Raw genomic sequence first — 19,634 nt, forward strand, 5'->3', positions numbered from 1 at the left:
CCAGGGTTCAGACATCTCCAAATGTCACTTACCCCCAAACCCATACACAAGTTTTCCAATTCCAATGATTCCCTAATACTATCTACCCTTAGGGGCCATCTATCTAAGGATAGATAGATGTTTTATATTAATCTCTAACTCTTGAAAAAAATGTTTATTTTGTGATTTGCTATTGGTAGCACATACATGAACAATTACATATGGCTTTTTATCAGTCAACTATTAATAATATCCACCATCCAGAATGATGTCCGTTATAATTTTGGGGCAGAATGGTGGCACTGTGGCTAAGGATCTGTGCCTGTGGCTAGAAGGTTGCCAGTTCAAATCCCACAGCCAGCAGAGAAATCCTACTGTGTTGGGCTCCTGAGGTGCCATACAATGGCTGACCCTGCACTCTGACCCCAAGCTTTTCTCCCTGTCTGTGTGTCTCACAGAGAGCAAGCTGGGGTATGTGAAAAGATAATTCCTAATGCAAAAAATTGTAAAGGGTTAATAAATTGATGTTCTTATTATTAATCACAAATTTTCCCCTTAAAGTTCCCCTTTAAGATAACAACACCAGCTGAATGATTAGTAACACTAGAAACATTAGTAACACTAGAAATCCAAATATCATCTCCCCATTGACTTGTCCAAAACTGAAAATCAAACTGACTTGAGTGTGTTAATTGTAATTGTAAAAAATAAGTTTGCTCTCTTCCTTTTACGAAACACGAAAATCCCCTTTCTTTTAACTATATTAGGAATACCTCTGGCATTAATCAAGAAAATAGAAAAAGACAAACACAACACAGAAAAAATTCTTGAAAAAAAACTTACCAAACTAACTGCGAGTTTTCAAATCTGCATAATAAGAACCCTTAAAAGTGACTACAACACAAAGTGTTCAACACTAAGCAAAATAATAACAGTTACAGTGAAATCTCTTGTACTGGACAGTCACTGGCCGCGGATATCCTTCCCGTCAACGAACGCCCTCATGCCTTCCCTTCGCATGGCTTCTATCTGGGGCCACAGCTGATTCCTGGTGTCCCTGTCAGCAGCAGACAGATCCTCTGTGAACCTCAGGTTTTTGGCATTCAGAAACCTGTTCCTTCTGGCCGCTTGCCACAGCATGTCCCACGTCGTCCTTCTAATAAATTGTATAATAATTGCTCTGGGCTTTACAAGTACAGACATGTTGACTCTCCCGATGCGATGAACACTGTCAATAGATTAAATCAAATCCTCCTCCTGGCCTGGCAGCACTGCTTTACATACAGTATGTCCTTAACTTTAGCAACACTGTCTGCAATTCACAACAACTTTAAGTTACATCTACGGTGGTGCCTTTCAGCTTCATTGACATCTTGTTCAAGAGCTTTAATTCTCTTTTCTTGCTCTGTATTTATCTGTCTAAGAGATTTTATTTACAGTGCCTTGCGAAAGTATTCGGCCCCCTTGAACTTTTCAACCTTTTGCCACATTTCAGGCTTCAAACATAAAGATATAAATTTTTTATTTTATGTGAAGAATCACCAACAAGTGGGACACAATTGTGAAGTGGAACGAAATCTATTGGATTTTTGAAACTTTTTTAACTAATAAAAAAATGAAAAGTGGGGCGTGCAAAATTATTCGGCCCCTTTACTTTCAGTGCAGCAAACTCACTCCAGAAGTTCAGCGAGGATCTCTGAATGATCCAATGTTGTCCTAAATGACTGATGGTGATAAATAGAATCCACCTGTGTGTAATCCAGTCTCTGTATAAATGCACCTGCTCTGTGATAGTCTCAAGGTTCTGTTGAAAGCACAGAGAGCATCATGAAGAGAAAGGAACACACCAGGCAGGTCCGTAATACTGTTGTGGAGAAGTTTAAAGCCGGATTTGGATACAAAAAGATTTCCCAAGCTTCAAACATCCCAAGGAGCACTGTGCAAGCGATCATCTTGAAATGGAAGGAGTATCAGACCACTGCAAATCTACCAAGACCTGGCCGTCCCTCTAAACTTTCAGCTCAGACAAGGAGAAGACTGATCAGAGATGCAGCCAAGAGGCCCATGATCACTCTGGATGAACTGCAGAGAACTACAGCTGAGGTGGGAGAGTCTGTCCATAGGACAACAATCAGTCTTACACTGCACAAATCTGGCCTTTATGGAAGAGTGGCAAGAAGAAAGCCATTTCTCAAAGATATCCATAAAAAGTCTCGTCTAAAGTTTGCCACAAGCCACCTGGGAGACACCCCAAACATGTGGAAGAAGGTGCTCTGGTCAGATGAAACCAAAATCGAACTTTTTGGCCACAATGCAAAACGATATGTTTGGCGTAAAAGCAACACAGCTCATCACCCTCAACACACCATCCCCACTGTCAAACATGGTGGTGGCAGCATCATGGTTTGGGCCTGCTTTTCTTCAGCAGGGACAGGGAAGATGGTTAAAATTGAGGGGAAGATGGATGCAGCCAAATACAGGACCATTCTGGATGAAAACCTGTTGGAGTCTGCAAAAGACCTGAAACTGGGACGGAGATTTATCTTCCAACAAGACAATGATCCCAAACATACAGCAAAATCTACAAAGGAATGGTTCACAAATAAACGTATCCAGGTGTTTGAATGGCCAAGTCAAAGTCCAGACCTGAATCCAATCGAGAATCTGTGGAAAGAGCTGAAAACTGCTGTTCACAAACGCTCTCCATCCAACCTCACTGAGCTCGAGCTGTTTTGCAAGGAAGAATGGGCAAGAATTTCAGTCTCTCGATGTGCAAAACTGATAGAGACATACCCCAAGCGACTTGCAGCTGTAATCGCAGCAAAAGGTGGCTCTACAAAGTATTAACGCAAGGGGGCCGAATAATTTTGCACGCCCCACTTTTCATTTTTTTATTAGTTAAAAAAGTTTCAAAAATCCAATAGATTTCGTTCCACTTCACAATTGTGTCCCACTTGTTGGTGATTCTTCACATAAAATAAAAAATTTATATCTTTATGTTTGAAGCCTGAAATGTGGCAAAAGGTTGAAAAGTTCAAGGGGGCCGAATACTTTCGCAAGGCACTGTAGTTTTTTAAGAAACCGGCCTCTTTAACAAAAAATCCACAGATTTGTTTAAGATTTCTTTTCATTTTTTTCAAGTGCTCTGCAACCTTTGTTATCGTGCCAAGAATGTTTGCCTGCACTTCTTCCAGCATCACGTCACTTTTCCCTCTCTTGGCTGGGGGTGGGGGGGGGATTCCAATTCCTCCTCAGGGAGCAGAGTTGCAGACTCAGCACCGGCGCTCACATACTGTATGAGTGCATCTCCCTTATCACTTGCACCTGCTTATCACTTGCAGGCGAATTAGTCCAAAGGAAGTCCAAAGGGGGTAGTAAGGTACAGTCCAACATCCAGAAACTGGGAGATCCATCAGAGACGCAGATGGTTAAAAACAGGAACAGAGAACTGGAACCAGGAACACGAAAGGTTAAAAGCATAACAGGACAAGGAGCTCCGAGCCCCAGACTCAGAGGTCAGGACGCTGTGATGAAGCCTGTGCCCTCGGGCTACTCCTGTGCCCGGTGGTAAGCGGGCTTCAGGGTTCCCTGGCTTCCGGGTGTCCGTCTTCCCAAGCTAAACCTGGAACTATGGAGTACCAGGCTTAAATAATGGAAAGGGAATGAAAAACAGCTGACACAAATAAAACTAAGAACAATACGGAAAAGGTAGAAGGGATGATGACAGTAAGACAAACCCCACCACCATTAATTTCACAGTATTTCAAACTTCTGCTCAAAGAAGTGTTCAGATGTGACGCTGAGGCTGTGAGGTTTGAGCTTATGCAATTTGCTGTAAGGTAAATCACCTTACAACAAATTGCAAAAGCTCAACCCTCACAGCTAAACCATTTTTTCATTTGGCAGGGAGGCTAATTTATTTAACATTTTAATGTGTAATTAATTAATTAATTAATTAATTAATTAATTAATACTCTGTACTCACAGTTGATTAACTGTACTTATAAAAATCATCCAAATAATTACTTTAGACAGCGACAGTGTATGAAAACTGTACATTTAGTTCATTGGGAATTCTGTCCATTTTCAACCGTATCAAATTTCAAATTTGTATATAAAAAAACAAGTATTTTTTTTTTAGGTACACTTGAAGGAAGTTGTTATTTGGCATTTTTTAAATAAATTAACAGTTAACAAATTAACAAATTAATTTGTACAAAGTCTTGGGGAATAATTAGTGTTCTTCAGGAGCAGTACTAGGTATCAATGCATCAGATAACTATGGATACATACCCTGAATAGACTATATTAAATATAGATGTCAAATTACATTAACATCACTCTGTATAATACAGGGTTAGTCAAAATGTTGTTGACAAGTACAAGCCAATTATTTTACTAAAGTTTTGTTTTCTCTTCTACAGATGATGAAGAATTGTAAGGTAACTGTTAGAAACTTTGATATTTATGCTTTTGTTTAAAACCTTTTTTCACTGTAACCCATGTTATTAATTTGAAATAAACTGTCAAAGTTGACATTTTAACTAACCCTGTATAATACATAACTGTATAATATAATAAACTATGATATACAAGGCTGTATAAATATCCAAAAGAAATTGTACTGTACTTATTATACATGTATTAAATATATTGTTCTAAGTAACTAATTGAAAGCCGTAATGTTAACTTTTTTTTGCTATACAATAAAACACGTATAGTAAAGTTTTCATGTTTTTTTAGAGCCCCACATTTCCATATATAATCCCCAAATTGATTGCAATCTTTTGTTTTAATTGCTTTGAACTGAAATTCCAACAAAAAATCTACCCAAAAAAGTTGCATGATACATGCAATAAAGTGATATACTGTAGGTCTCTAAATCAGATAGGATACATGTTGAATATTTTTCTTACCTGCCTAATTAGATGTATTTATATATTAATGAATTATAAGGAATTTTAAAAATTGATGAATACAGAAGACTGTGTGATATTTTACCAGAGAAATAAATAGATAAGCCAAAATATGAATGAACTGGAAGAAAAAAAAAACTGTGATTCTACACAGAATATTGCATATGATAAGAGCAGTGGTTTTGAGGAATTATGCTGAAAGATATGTCTACATTTCATATATTACAATGTTTTATTTTAGTAAGGGCAACCCTCTAGGTCCAGAGCTGCTCCAGACTGATTTAGCTGCACAGAACTGTAACGGGAGCCGGTCCAGGCTCCCACAAAGTGTAGTTCAGGACCCTATGCAGACGGTGTAATTCTGATGTAAGTGGAGAAGGACAACAGGGAGGAGACGATGAGGATCAGGAAGGGTTGACAGGGGGGTGTGACGACAGTGATCCAGTACTCGGGGGGCATGGTGCAGTCCAACAAGTTCAGACAGTCCAAGGGGAAAATCTGGGGGCGCAGTCCAAAGTTCAAAACCGGGTGATCCATCCAAGATGAGACAAAACATGGTTAAAATCCGGAACAGGATCCAGAACAGGGACAGGGAATAAACGAAGGTAACGAGGCCAGGTGCTCCGAGCCCTGGTAGCAGATGGCCAGGATGCCATGATGAAGCCTATGCCGTTGGGTCTCTTCTGGACCCACTGGTAGGCGGGCTTCCGGGCGTTCATCTTCCAATGCTGAGCCAGGAATAGCTGGAGTGCCAGGCTTAAAAAGGGAGACAGAACAAGAGGCGGGTGCATGTAATCAACTAAAATACAAAAGGGCCAGAGAGCCTTTAAGAGGAGGGATTACGATAGTGACAAGAACTGCACAGAAAGAAAGGAGCAGGCAGGATTAATGTCATTGGAGCCATTTGGATATGGACTGTTTTTGGTAGCACCTGATCACCTCACTGTGTTCAAAAAATAAAATACTGCCGACTGCCAACTTCCAGCTAATTCAGTGACATTAACATCAAGACTAAGAATGTATTCTCCTTTCAAAAAGGTTTTTACACAGAGTTGTTTTGCCCATAGTTGATGTGTAGGCAAGATATTCGTAAACACGGCATGTCACTTTTCTAAAATCACAATAAGCTGTAACAATTGTATCCAAAAAATGAAAACTGTTGATAAAATCAATTAACACAATCCAACAGATCTCTGTGTGGTAAATGTGAACCAGGATTTGCAGTACCACAAGGATATACTACATTGTTTGTTGTCTTCTTGTTTACATTCCCTTAACATGTCCTCATAGTTGGTCTCCAACATGCCTCAGTCATGAGGCATTGTCTTGAGAAGAGAACACATAAGTTTATTTGTTGTTGTTGTTGTTGTGTTGGAGCTCATGAAAGGTGAAAGAAGAATAATAAATACACAGAGCTCTTCTTATCTGTGTTTGTATTCCAAATTATCTTCAAGAAGAGCACAATTTTATTTGTATCTACAGTACAGCTAAAGGTTAGGATATGGAAAGTAACACTGACACCAAGAGTCTTGTGCAAGTTACATACAGCTGGAACAAATTGATATTTTTTGTCCAAGATGGAAAAGAAGGTGTTACAAAGCATCATTCAGGACTCTATGCAGATGACAGAATCCAGAAGGGAGTGAACAGACACAGGGAGGAGATGAGGAACAGGGCTGGTAGACAAATGGGGGGGGCGTGATCCAGGCGAACTGTCGAAAAAGGGAGTCCGAAGGGAAGTAGTGCAGGCAGATGTCCAGAGCCGGATGATCGATCCAAGACGAACTAGACAAAGTTAAAAGCCGGAGCGGGATCCAGCGAGGAGTTTTAGACAGACAACACAAAGTTAAAAACCGGAGCGCTATCCGGTGAAGGGTCGGGGGGAAAAGGGGGAACGGAACCAGGCGCTCCAGGTCCCAGACTCAGCTGGTTCAGGAAATCTAGGCCTGACCCGTGGACGTAGGGCGACTTGATGGTAGGCGAGCCTCTGGGCGTCCATGTTCCAATGCAGAGCCCGGAACAGAGTGAGCATCTAGCTTTTGTAGGGAGGCTGGAAAGGGACCAGGTGTACAAAATCAGCTAAAACATGAATGACCCGGAGCGTCCTTTAGGGGGAGGGACTACAATCGTGACAGAAGGATATTTTTGTGGACTATTTCTTTTTCATCTGTTGTGGGAAATTCTTCATCAGAGGAGCAGGACACAATCTTGTGCAGATTCAGTTTTATTGAGCTCAATAATGACAGCAACATGCGCTGGGTCTGTCCCACAGAACAGACAAACTGCAAGGTTTCCCAGTCAGAAATAAGTTTGTCTCACAATCTGAGTTCTTGTCCTGTTCTTTGATATGTAATCACTTCTTGTCCTATTCTATCTTGCTCTAGGTTCTGTCCTTTGACATGCAGCAGGCATTGATCTCCTTTATCCTGTTTATGGTATGTTTGTGGGTGTTGGTCCTGCCTTTTGTTATGTAGCGTTAAATCACTGGGGCTGCTAAAGCAAGTCAGCTTTATTGCATCCTAGCATAACTTTTGTTGAAGGTTAAATTAACAGACCCCAACATCACGTTCCAAAATGTGATTAAATGGTAATATTGCAATGCCAGGTATATAATATATTTACATGTCCCACCTCACATCAAAACTGAGTTATGTTCACCTTGTATATGGCCAACTGTACAGCAGTACAGATTGTGTTTAATCAAAAATGTCAATCAAAAATATGTACAGATAAAAATGTACACACTTCTCACCTATTTACATTTATTAATAATTAACTCATTTACAAAACAGTAGGTCCTAATTATTTATCATGAAGTGAAGCAGCAAAGTACTTAACCCTGAAGGAAACTCCTTGAAAATGACATTTGGCATCATGTGTTCTTGGACAAGTCATTCCTTAATTTAGCTGGATCTGCATAATGGGCAATAGAGAGAAGTTATTCCAAAGATTCATTATTGCATCTATGTTAAGATCATGTCCAAACATCTTACTTTTAAGAAATGTCATGCTTTTAGCTGATATTTATATTGTTGCTTAAAATCAGCAGATGCAGTTTTATAGTTATAAAGTTATATGCTATATAATATATGTATGTGCAAATAATTTAGTTAAATGAATTTTAGACAAAAGTTTAAAAAAAAACGATAACTCTCCATTCTGAATGGAACATAAAAGGTCTTATGTTTTCATACAGTAACCAGAGTCAGTGAGTGTCATAATCATTATAATGATAGATACTGACTGTATAGGCATAGCAGTTTTTAACATTTTTTGTGATAAGAGGCCTCATTAAAATTTGGTTCGTTGCACATTTAGACAAATGGGACACACAAACACAACTCCTGGAAGTCTCTTTTGGATTTTTAATCCACCTGAGCATGAAGTAACATAGTTTGTGAAATCATAATCAAAATATTTACAGTACAACCAGGTTTCAGTATAGCTGTGAAGTAAACATTTTGGGTAATGAACCTAATGAGGAATTATAGATTCCTTACCAATCCTACAGTATATGTGTGTAACCATGAAAATAATTAGGTCATTTTTTAATTGGCTAATTAGTTTGGAACGAACACCAGATGACATTACGGCTTCCAGGAATTGTACAGAACAATTAGCAGAACAGTTTAAGTAGATTGGACATTTCAGTTCTTGAAAGGCAGACTCATTTAGTGGTGCTAAATGAATTATTTGTACTATGGGGAACAATAGTTTGGAGCCTAAAGTATCCTTGAGCTGCTGCCTTGATTTTTTCATTCCTTAAGCAGTAAATGATGGGATTGACCAAAGGGGTGAGGAAATAATTCAGCCCACCAATGAAAATGCACCGATCAGGAGGGATATTCTCCACTCTCATCCCAATATATACCACAGCACTTGACAAATAGTAAAGAATAACTACCATTATGTGTGAAGAGCACATTGAGAAGGACTTCTTACGGCTCTCCACGGTTTTCATTTTTATCACTGACCACACAATTCTGAAGTAGGACCACAGCACAAACATAAAAGGTACTGTACATACACAACAAACATGACAAGACCGAGGGTTAAATTTACTTGTTCTGTAATCTCACCACATGCTAATGACATTACAGTGAGGTAATCACAGAAGATGTGGAGAACATAATTTGAACATAATGTTTTCATGCAGTGTTTCCTCAGGTGAATTGAATTATTAAACACAGAAGACCAGAGAAGACCACAGAAGATTTTAACCTTGTTGCGTCCCAGGATGGATTTCTCACTGATGGACTCTCGGACTGTGCCCTGACCTGCCTTTGGACCCGTTTGGATTTGGATGCCATTTCTTTGTCTTCCCTGTTCTGTAAGAGGAAACACTTATTTTTATTTTTTAACTTGTACAGTTGACTTGGTTGAATTTGCATTGTAGCTGTGCAGGAATTGAGTTCCTCAATTGTATGATACTGTAGCTTTAACAGATCTACTGTGATAAGCATCCTTCTGAACTGATGACACAATCCCTCCTGCACACATCCTTCAAACAACAAAACACTTGATTTACCTAATTTGAATCAATCACAATTAGAACACAACTTTTCATCACTGTCTATGAGGACAGGAAAATATGAGTTCTTAAAATATACGTTTCTTCATGGTCCAAGCATCCAAATAGGTATTACTTAAGCCTTTACGTACAGTCCTCTTAATAATGTTCTTGGTGACATTTTTATGGCATGAGCCTATATAGTATTTAGGACCCTAGGCAGAATTACTACATTCTCAATATTTTCTCAGATACAGCTCAGCTTCATTCCACTAGTGTTACTGGATTTATCTCCTCTAGCAGCCTATTTTTAATAATGTTATCATATATTAATATGTAATATACTATTTTATTCTGTAAAATCCCTCTCAATTTCATTTTCATTTCAGTACAAGCTGGATGATAAGTGCTAAATAAGCAGCTTTGTGGGATGTCACTTTTTCTTCCTCTAATAAACTGGGACACTGGTTATCTCATTTAAAAACAGAATTAAAAAGGATGAGAAGGAAAAATTGGCTGACAGGGAATGCTTGGAGGATGAGGAGACAGGGTTAGATTCAGACGGGGAACAAAGCTAGATTCACGCAGAAAAGACTGCCATAGGAATGGTTTTGGTAGGATAGGGTTCACGGAAGTACTGGGTCTTTGGAATTTGACTTTCACTTTACAAATGTTGCGACACGATCTATAAAAAAGGCCAACAGAGACTCAGAAAACTCAGGTACTTTAAGGTGGATAAAACTATTCTTACACTTTTCTACAAATCATTTATTGAAAGTGTCTTAACATACTGCTTCACTTGTTGGTTTGGCAGCATACAGTAAGTACCGGTAACTGTGATAGGCTGGGTAAATTAGTAAATATAAGTGGCAAAATAATCGGGAATAATCAAATCAACTTAAGCATCCTTTACAAACAGAGGTTGACTAAGAAAGCCAAAGTCATCAGGAGTGTGTCTCACCCCCTCCATTGTGAACTCACACTTCTCCCATCTGGGAGACGCCTCTGTGCCCCCAGGTGTAAAACCAATAGACTCAGGAAATCTTTCATCTCCACTGCAATCACACTTTTAAACAAATCAAAGTAATTACCTCGTCTCTTGTCTCTTGTTTCTTTCTCCTGTAACACTGCTGTATTCTCTTCCATTTTGATAATGTGTATTGTCATTGTGTTGTGTTTGAATGTGCTGTAAAACAAATTTTCCCCTAGGGGACAATAAAGTATGAAACTGAAAACTGAAAAATTAGAGGGATGGGTTTTCAAAGTTATCAGGTTTGCTGTTTGTGCGTCAGAAGTTGGGGCTGAGTGTGGCAGTAGCTCATAAGGTCAAAATGACAGACCATCATTTCTGAGGCAATATTAAGCAGGTGATCTGGTCTAAATTAGAAGATTGAAAACTGATTTTTTAAAAGGAAGGCCCGAGTGTGTTGGAGTAAGAGCCCTGTGAGAAATGCTCTTGCTTGTGGAAATGCTGCATTCTCCCATTGCAGCCATGGGCTGTGTGCCGCTGCTGGGCTGGGTGTGACAGGATGCAGTCAAGGTGCACTGAGAACCTATTTAGAGTAGAACAAGTTGGGTCTGTCATAGAGCGCTTCTGAATGTGTTTATGTACAGTCAGATGTGAGTAAGATAAGATCACTTTATTGGCCATATACAATTTCTTGTATTACGAATATGTCTTTTAGCATACCCCAACTTGCTCTTCATGAGACACACAGACAGGGAGAGAAGCTTCGGGTCACAGAGCAGGGTCAGCCATTTATACGGCACTCCTGGAGCAGTTGGGGTTAAGGGCCTTGCTCAGGAGGCCAACGGAGTAGGATTCCTCTGCTGGCCATGGGATTCAAACCGGCAACCTTCCAGCCACAGGCACTGACCCTTAGCCACAAAGACTATAAGACTATGCCTAACAGCCCCTGGTTACTCTATATCAATGCTGATTCTCATGTTACATTTAATTTCAGGCACAAAGTTCCAAAGACATACTGATAGGTTAGTTGGCTTCTGGGAAAATTGGACCTGGTGCACGTCTGTGTGTGCCCAGTGATTGACTGACGTCCTGTCCGGGCAGGGTGTATCCTGCCCTGCGTCTTTTGCTTGCCAGGAAAGGCTCTAGCTCCTGTGTGACACTGTATTGGATAAAACATGTTGGAAAAGGATAATTCAATGTTATTTAATTATTAAGAATTAATTTATTGCATTACATAATGTCTTTACCATTGTTGGGATTATGAATTTACTGGAACGCTATTTAGTTTATTTAACAGTAAATTGCGTGAGTTTACATTGGCTATTAGGAATCAATCGACAGAACAACAAGGAGTCTTCACAAGGATAAGATACAGAAAAGATACATAAAAACAGATACATAAAAACAGACTGTTTATGTTAGTATATCTTTGGTTACACTTACTTCCTCATCAGGTTCATAAAAAAAAAATCAGCATTCAGAGGCTTTTAAGTAACCATGGCTACTTAAATGAATTACATAGATATTAACATATGTATAACAATTTTATTCTTGAGAAGGTAAATATTGAATTATACTCATCCATGACTGTGGATTCATAACTCCTGTGCAGAAGGATGGGGAACAGCAGACTGGGTCTGTCGCAGTGCTGTCCAATCCTCTCTGCTGGCTCGATGCCACTCCAGGCATAGCGACTACTTCTGAATAATTCTTTATTCAGGTGTGTCTGCAAAAAAGTCCAACTGTATTGCACCGGTGATTGGTCAAGAAGCTACCAGGTGGAGTGGGTAACCTCACCCTGCAGGTCACTTCTTTCTTTCTTTAGCGTTTGCACGGCGTGCCGAGCCAGCATGCAGCATCATTATCAGCTAGGTGTAAGGCCGACAGTCCACCATAGTCTGTAGTGCACCACAGCTGCATTTTGGGTCAGTTGCCTGACCCCATCGAGCAAGGTTGACTGCACAACGACCCTATCTTGTCCGGAATTAGTTAATCATTGTCCACAGCTGTTGCGGTAGGTCGAAGCCGGAAGGATAAACAGATGGCTTGGCCACAAGGGAGTGGTTCACGACTTCTGTTGTTGATCACTCAGCATTCCAAGCCAAATCAGCTCTCATATCCTCTGGAGGTGGATCCAACCAGACTGGGGGTCTCGAGGGCAGGCGTGCTGTTGGATGAAACACAATGTCTGCGTGAAGCGGTAACCTATTATTCACATTAACTATGGCCAACAGCTTGGCAGTAACTTCCTGTTGATGTAGGTGTGGTGGTGGGATGTTACTGAGTACCGGCAGCCATGGTAATGGAGTAGGACGCAGGTATCTAGTGATGGTACGCATAGACATGTTAAGTTGTATGTCAACCAGCTTGGTGTGGGATGATCTGTACCTGCCAGTTTACTAAGCAGAGTACTGACTTTAGTTGCTGTCCTCTTCAAGTGTTTGTGGTAAGTCAACAATCTATCCAAGGTCACACCCAGGTAAACCGTTTTGGGGCGTGCTTAATACATCAACCCTTCACGTAGATATTGAGCTCCTGGATAGCCTTTCCACTGTGCAGATGGAAGACACGAGACAGTTTTGCTCACACTTGGCTGAAGATGCCACCTAGTGAGGTACTCCACCATAGTCTCCATTTCTTTGTTCAACACACTCTCTACCTCATTGAATGTGTTACCTTGGGTTCTGAGGCAAATATCCTCGGCATAGATGAATTTGTGAGGTCTGGGCTGTGGTAGATCAGTGATGTAGACGTCGAAGCGGCTTGGAGATAATACCCAACCTTGTGGTAGTCTGTTCGCTTGTTTCCTCCAAGAGCTGCATTTGTCTCCCATGTGAATCCAGAATCTTTTGTCTTGGAGGAAAATCATACGCCATATCACATGCTTCCTTTACTTCAAGGAAAACTGTTTCAGTTCTAAGGTTTTACTAGAATCCGTTCTCAATGAACGTGGTAAGAGAAAGGACTTCACAAGTGCTACATCCTTGTCTGAAACATGCCTTCTCAACTATGATGGAATTTTCCAAAAACGGGCTGATCCTCTGGAGAATCAAATGCTCCAGTAAGTTAAAACACACGGAGAGAAAGGAAATCAGCTGGTAGATAGCCGCACTGTTTGTATCCTTGCCAGGTTTCAGGATGGCATTTACCTTTGCCTGGTGCCATACTCATGGGATATTCTTTTCCTGCATGATCTGTGTTTAGAAAGTAGTGAGACATATCTTCGGGCCTAAATGTTTCAGGAACTCAGGCAGGATGTTGTCATACCCAGCAGCACTGCCTGAGTTTACACCGCGTAACACCGAGTAGAGCTCTGATTCCTTGAATGTCTCTGGGATGACACCATTTAGTCCACCTGTCTTTTGGAGGCAGTACTGCCGCCACTCGTCTCGCACCTGACTTTGGTGTTTCTTCTTTAAAGGTGCTTTCGCCACCTGAAGGAGATGATTAGCATTAGGGCTGACAGCTGATCGAGCTTGGACTGGTGGTTCTTGAGCAGCTCCCAGTCGACAAATTATGCTCCAGCATTTCTAGCTTAAATGAATGAAGTTGAGCTTCTCCCAATGACTTTGTCTGGTGGAATCCATGGATTCAACGAGATGATCGGCAATAACTGGGTCCCCAGGTGCTTTATGCTCTTCAAAAAGAGACTTGCACTCTTCATTTAAACAGGGTGTAAAGACACGTCTACAACCATGTGGAATTGACATGCTAGCTGCCTTGAAGATTGCTCCCTGGAAGTGTTGGTAAGCTTCTTTGATTGGGATACAGCATGAAGGAATGGTGACTATATTTCATTCCAATGTGTTGCTGTATAACTCCCAATCAGCCTTGCGAAAATTCCAACACTTCTTTGCTGAGCTATGTATGAGAGACAATTGAAGACCAATGTGAATGAGCAATGGTCTGTGTTGGCTGTGGGGGAAGTCGTCTAACATTCTTTGGCTCACTGGCTGAGGATGGTTACCAATAGTGGTGACCAAGCTGAAGTCTACTGAGTATTTCTTCTGCCATCTTGCCGAGTGGAAGGTCCCACATTGCTTGGGGTCAAAATAAGATCATTGTTGGTTGGCCATTCCACCACTTTTTCTCCATCCTCATCTGGTTCAGAGTAACCCCATCCAAGGTGGTGACTGTTGAAGTCACCTACGTACACTGTTGGGTGTTCAAGAGTAGGAAGCATGCCTTGGTCCCAGTGTTCACTGGGTGGTTTGTATACATTTGCAATCCTGAAACCTTTGACCTGGATCACATCACAGAAAGTAGAAGAAGAGATCAGAGAAGCATAGGTGACATCCGAATGCACATATGTTGCATGGTCGAACTTAACATGTGGTGTTGACGAGATGTGGTTGAGTTCTCAAATAGTGTAGCATCCCACTACTTGGTTTGCTACGTGTTTTTTGTAGACAGACTACATCAACACCGTAGTGACTTCCCAAACTGCTTATAGTTCAGCAGTTTAGCTGCTGAGAGACCCTCGACGTTCAGTTGTAGAACTCGAAGAGCCGGTCCAATGGCTTAAAAGTCATTGTCCGTCGGTGTGTTGGGGCCTTCAGTTGGTGGTGGCATGTGACCGAGATTCATTACTGGATCTCAGTCTGCTAGTTGGATCATTCACAACACCTGAACCAAGGTTGGAGGCCAAGTCAGTGCTGAAAGGGAGCGTGACGTGAACGCTGATCCAATGCTCCCCTGGTCACTGATTGGTTAGTCATCCTGTTGGATGATTGACCATGCCCTGTGACTTTTAGGAGAATCTCCAGATGTACCTATGTTCCTCTGCCAAATATCCAGATACCAGCAGTGGACATCCATCATAATTTAGTATCTGAACTGAACCAGGGAAAGATACTTATCCAAAAGATAAGCTCATCTTCCTCATTTACTCACATGCAAAGACCATGAGGCTGACTACAGAGAAGGGCCTCCTTCGCTACATTCCTGTGACTGTACAGGCTCACAGATTTTTTTTAGAAATACTTAATATAACTTAATTCTAAGTGAAATAATAAGCCTTTTCCCTTTACCATAGGTTGGAAAACAATAAAGGTAAATTGTGGTAGTGGAAAATTAAAAACAGTATAAGTATAACATAATATATAAATATTGTACATACAGTAGATGGTAGTGGTACCTAAATTTAAAAAGTACAGTTTAGTTCAGATTTGTCATTAAGTGCAATGAAATGCCCATTTGCATGCATGTTCCAACTTACCAAAGGAATCACCAAAATCATAAACACAGAACAGCACCAGCAACAACAACAAGCCAAACAACAAACAACCTAAAAAAAAGTAAAAGAAGAAGTGGGGAAAAAAAAAACATCAGTGTGAGCCAGTTGTTTGGGTAGAGTTCAGGAAGAAACTGTCTCTGAATCTGAAGGCATGTGCTTTTATGCTTCTTTAATCCTTACCAGAGGGAAGGGGAATGAAAAGTGAGAAACCAGGATGTTTGTTATCCTTAACAATACTCCCAGCCTGCCTGAGTAATAATGTCCACAACAGAGTGGAACTGTATACCAGTAATGGAACAGGCTGACCTGATCACCCCCTGTAACGCCTTTTGGTCAGACAATGCGTTGCTGCAAAACCAAACTGTAATACCACACTTTCAATAGTGCACCAGTAAAATGTAGTAAGGATAGTTGAAGATAAACCAAATTTATTCAACTGCTGGAGGAAGTAAAGGAGCTGTTGTGCCTTCCTTGTAGCTCCAGTTACATGCTGGGACCATGTTTAATCATTAGTAATGAAGGTATACAGGAATTTGAAGCTGCTAACCATCTCTACAGGCACCTCATTGATGTGAATAGGGGTGTGGTCCCCACCCTGCTTTCGAAAAATTGATAACCAGGTCTTTTCTGACATTGAAGGAGAGATTATTGTGAAAGGACCACTCCACCAGGTTCCTGACCTCATCCCTGTAGGCTGTCTCATCATTACTGGTGATTTGGATCTGTGTCTGGCAACACAATCCTAAGTAAGCAAGGAAAACAGCCCTGACAGGCATCTACTGTATATTGATGGTCAGCGAGGAAGAAAGTTTTCCATCTACCCTCACAGTCTGTGGTCTGCCAGTCAGGAAATCCATAATCCAGCTGCACAAAGAGGTGTTGATGCCCAGGTCATTAAGATTCCTGATGTAATCAATGAATAGCATTTTGACGTACAGTATGTGTATCATCCAAATGACCCAGGACAGTGTGAAGAGCCAGGGAAATAGCATCATCAGTGCTAGCAGAAAATCTATAAAATCCGCCCCTCTCATAAGTTTGGTGTAGATCTTACCTTAACAAATGTGTATCATAAAAAAAATGCAAGTAACCCACAAAGCAAAATAAGATAGTGTTAGTTTTGAATATAAGTCTTTTTAGCATGGGTTTTTGGTATTTGACGTAACTAAAGGAAGTATGGTCTGTGGTGTTTCAGTGCTCAGTCATACCTAGCCTACTGATTGCAGGGTTGATGATATTTCTATATCTGAGAAACAGAAGGATGTGTAATTGTCTCTGTGAGCCAATTTTACACAGTTCTTCATTCTCCACTCTCAAACAATACAGTAAAACTAGAACATCATTGATGTTCCATGCAGCTGAGTATGGTCATTGATATCCCATGGTGAATCAACTACACTGTACAAGCTTGTTTGTATCCAATTCTACTTTGTTGTTAATAATTAAAGCATTATGTTTTATATCATATCATAAACATATGAAATATATGGGTACTTACCGTACAATTCCTTTTTGAACTTCAGTCATGAGACATTTTCTTAAGAAGAGCATATATTAGTTTAAATATCACTTTAAAGAATAATGCACGGACTTCATTCTGTGTTTTTATTCAAATTATTTTGAAAAATAGTACAAATTAATAGATACTTGCAGTTCATATACGAAAAGTAACGTAAACCAGGGGTCAAGTTAAAGTTATCTACAGCTCTTAGAACAAACTGATATTTTTCTTTTAAGATGGAAAAGGGAGATGCTTTTGTGTGACCATTCCTTTTCCATTCCCAAATTAGTCATATATTTACCTATCCAGTGGTTAGCTGTACAGCAGTGCAGACTCTTAAGTTATCAAAGGTGCATGCAACAACTTGTACAGAAAATAATGAGAATATTTCTCATCAAGATTTATTAATAAAGTGCTTATTTTGGAAAGAAACTATTATTTTTGTTTATTTTTTTCTCCTCAGGTGCAATTCTTTATCTTATTAATGATATACTGTATATTTGCAAAAATCAGTTGGGTTAATGAGTTTTACCTACAACAAAGAAAACAGAATTAGGAATGGAACATAAAAGATCTTATGTTTTCATAGGTATTAGCATCAATTAGTATGATTATCATTAGACTGATGGATGCTGATAGTGCAGGCAACAGCAGTATTTTAATATATGTTTTGAGATATGAAACCCCCCAAAAATGTCTTTAGGAATTAATTTTAGACCCGGAGTATGGAGATATTGGCTCAACCCATTAAGGAAACTGAGTATTTAAATTCCTGAAAAGGAGGCTCATTTTATTGTGCTAACAAAATTATTTGCAATGTGGTGAGAAACAGATTGGAGCCTAAAGTATCTGTAAACTGCTGCCTTGATATCTCCATTCCTTAAGCAGTAAATGATGGGGTTGACCAAAGGGGTGAGGAAGTAATTCAGCCCACCAATGAAGATGCGTCCATCAGGGGGGATACTCTCCACTCTCATTCCAATATAAACCATGGCAGAGGACACATAGTACAGGAAGACCACAGTCATGTGTGAGGAACACATTGAGAAAGCCTTCTTACGGCTTTCCACAGTTTTCATTTTTATCACTGACCACACAATTTTGAAGTAGGACCACAGGACAAATGAAAAAGGTACATACACAACAAACATAGCAAACAACAGGGAAAAATTGACTTGTCTTGTAATCTCACCACATGCTAATGACATTATAGTGGGGTAATCACAGAAACAGTGGAGGACATAATTAGAGCCACAGTATGGCACAGTGCTTGCCAGTGCCACAGACGAAACTGGCACAAGGTAACCCAGAACCCAGACTGAGGACGTCATTGTAATACAGACCCTGGGGCTCATAATGGTGTTGTAATGCAGCGGTTTCACTACAGCAACATATCTGTCATAAGCCATGACTGCAACAAGGAATAATTCAGCAGCACCAAGTGAAATTATAAAGTACATCTGTACAAAACAGCCTGTGAAAGAGATAGTTCTGTCATGGTGTAGAAACACTGCTAGCATCTTGGGAATGATGGATGTTGTCATCAATATATCTAAGAGAGCCAAGTTCCACAAGAAGAAGTACATGGGCATGTGGAGTCGGTGGTCTATGGCCACTAACACCAGGATTAGCAGATTACCCAGGAATGTGGCCAAAAAGAGGATGAGGAAGATGATGAAGAGTGCAGTATAGTGCTCCTGCAGGCCTGGCATTCCCACGATGATAAACTCAGAGTGCAGGGTGACATTGGAGTTGCTCATGACTCAGAAGCTCAGAGAATTTGACAGAAGAGGTGTGCCTGGAAGGAGTTACATTAACAAGGTGTTTTCAGTGTCCATTTTTGGTCATTTTTAAACTTTTAAAATTATGGTAAGGTAATTTAGTTTGATTATTAAATATACAAAATGTAATCATTTTGAAACAAGTTTAGTTCATCTTAAAATTGTGTTCTAATGGAACACAAACATTGCTAAGGTTATTTGTTAACCTGTATTCGTGTATATTTCAGCTTTGGATTTTTTTCCTCACATGCTGTGAATACATATATTTCAGTAATAAATGTTCACATTTAAGCAAATAAGACTTTCAGTTTTTTTTGTTAAAATCTACACAATATATAATGCAGGTGACTTCTATACTAATGATTTAAAAGCCATAACCACAGTTATGAGGTGAATAACCTGAAAACTGAAAATAATAATAAACAATGAAACAATCCACAATCACTAATTAAGTTTATTTTTAAATTTGTATTTTATTTTGCTGTTCATGTAAATTAGGGGATATCTAATATGAAAAACACACAAATAGAATGAGATGGAAGTGGCAGTTTTTCCTGTAAATTGGGTGTTAAGGATATCAAGTCACACCAGTAAGTACTGATGTTTCAGTTTTGCCTCAGCTTGAGTCTCAGGTGAGCTGGAAAGCAATGAATCACTTGTTCTGCAGTGTAAGAAAAGCAGTTGAGCTGAATGTTGTTTTGCTATGAAAGGCCCTTTAAAAAGATGTCTTTCAATGTCGTC

General features: G+C 39.9%; 1 protein-coding gene across 1 annotated transcript; it reads right to left on the reverse strand.

Annotated features, from left to right (window-relative positions):
* Positions 1-17,897: 17,897 nt before the first annotated feature.
* LOC102694768 (olfactory receptor 2AT4-like) lies at positions 17,898-18,872 on the reverse strand. Its single transcript, XM_015361537.1, has one exon. The coding sequence runs from the start codon at positions 18,870-18,872 to the stop codon at positions 17,898-17,900; it is 975 nt and encodes a 324-aa protein (XP_015217023.1).
* Between the last annotated feature and the right edge of the window lie 762 nt (positions 18,873-19,634).

The sequence above is a fragment of the Lepisosteus oculatus genome, chromosome 13 (assembly GCF_040954835.1).
Source record: "Lepisosteus oculatus isolate fLepOcu1 chromosome 13, fLepOcu1.hap2, whole genome shotgun sequence".
In the NCBI taxonomy this organism is placed as follows: Eukaryota; Metazoa; Chordata; class Actinopteri; order Semionotiformes; family Lepisosteidae; genus Lepisosteus; species Lepisosteus oculatus.

Bases quoted from the DNA above. Each gene is read 5' to 3' on its own strand.
- LOC102694768 (XM_015361537.1), bottom strand. From the start codon at position 18,872: ATGAGCAACTCCAATGTCACCCTGCACTCTGAGTTTATCATCGTGGGA.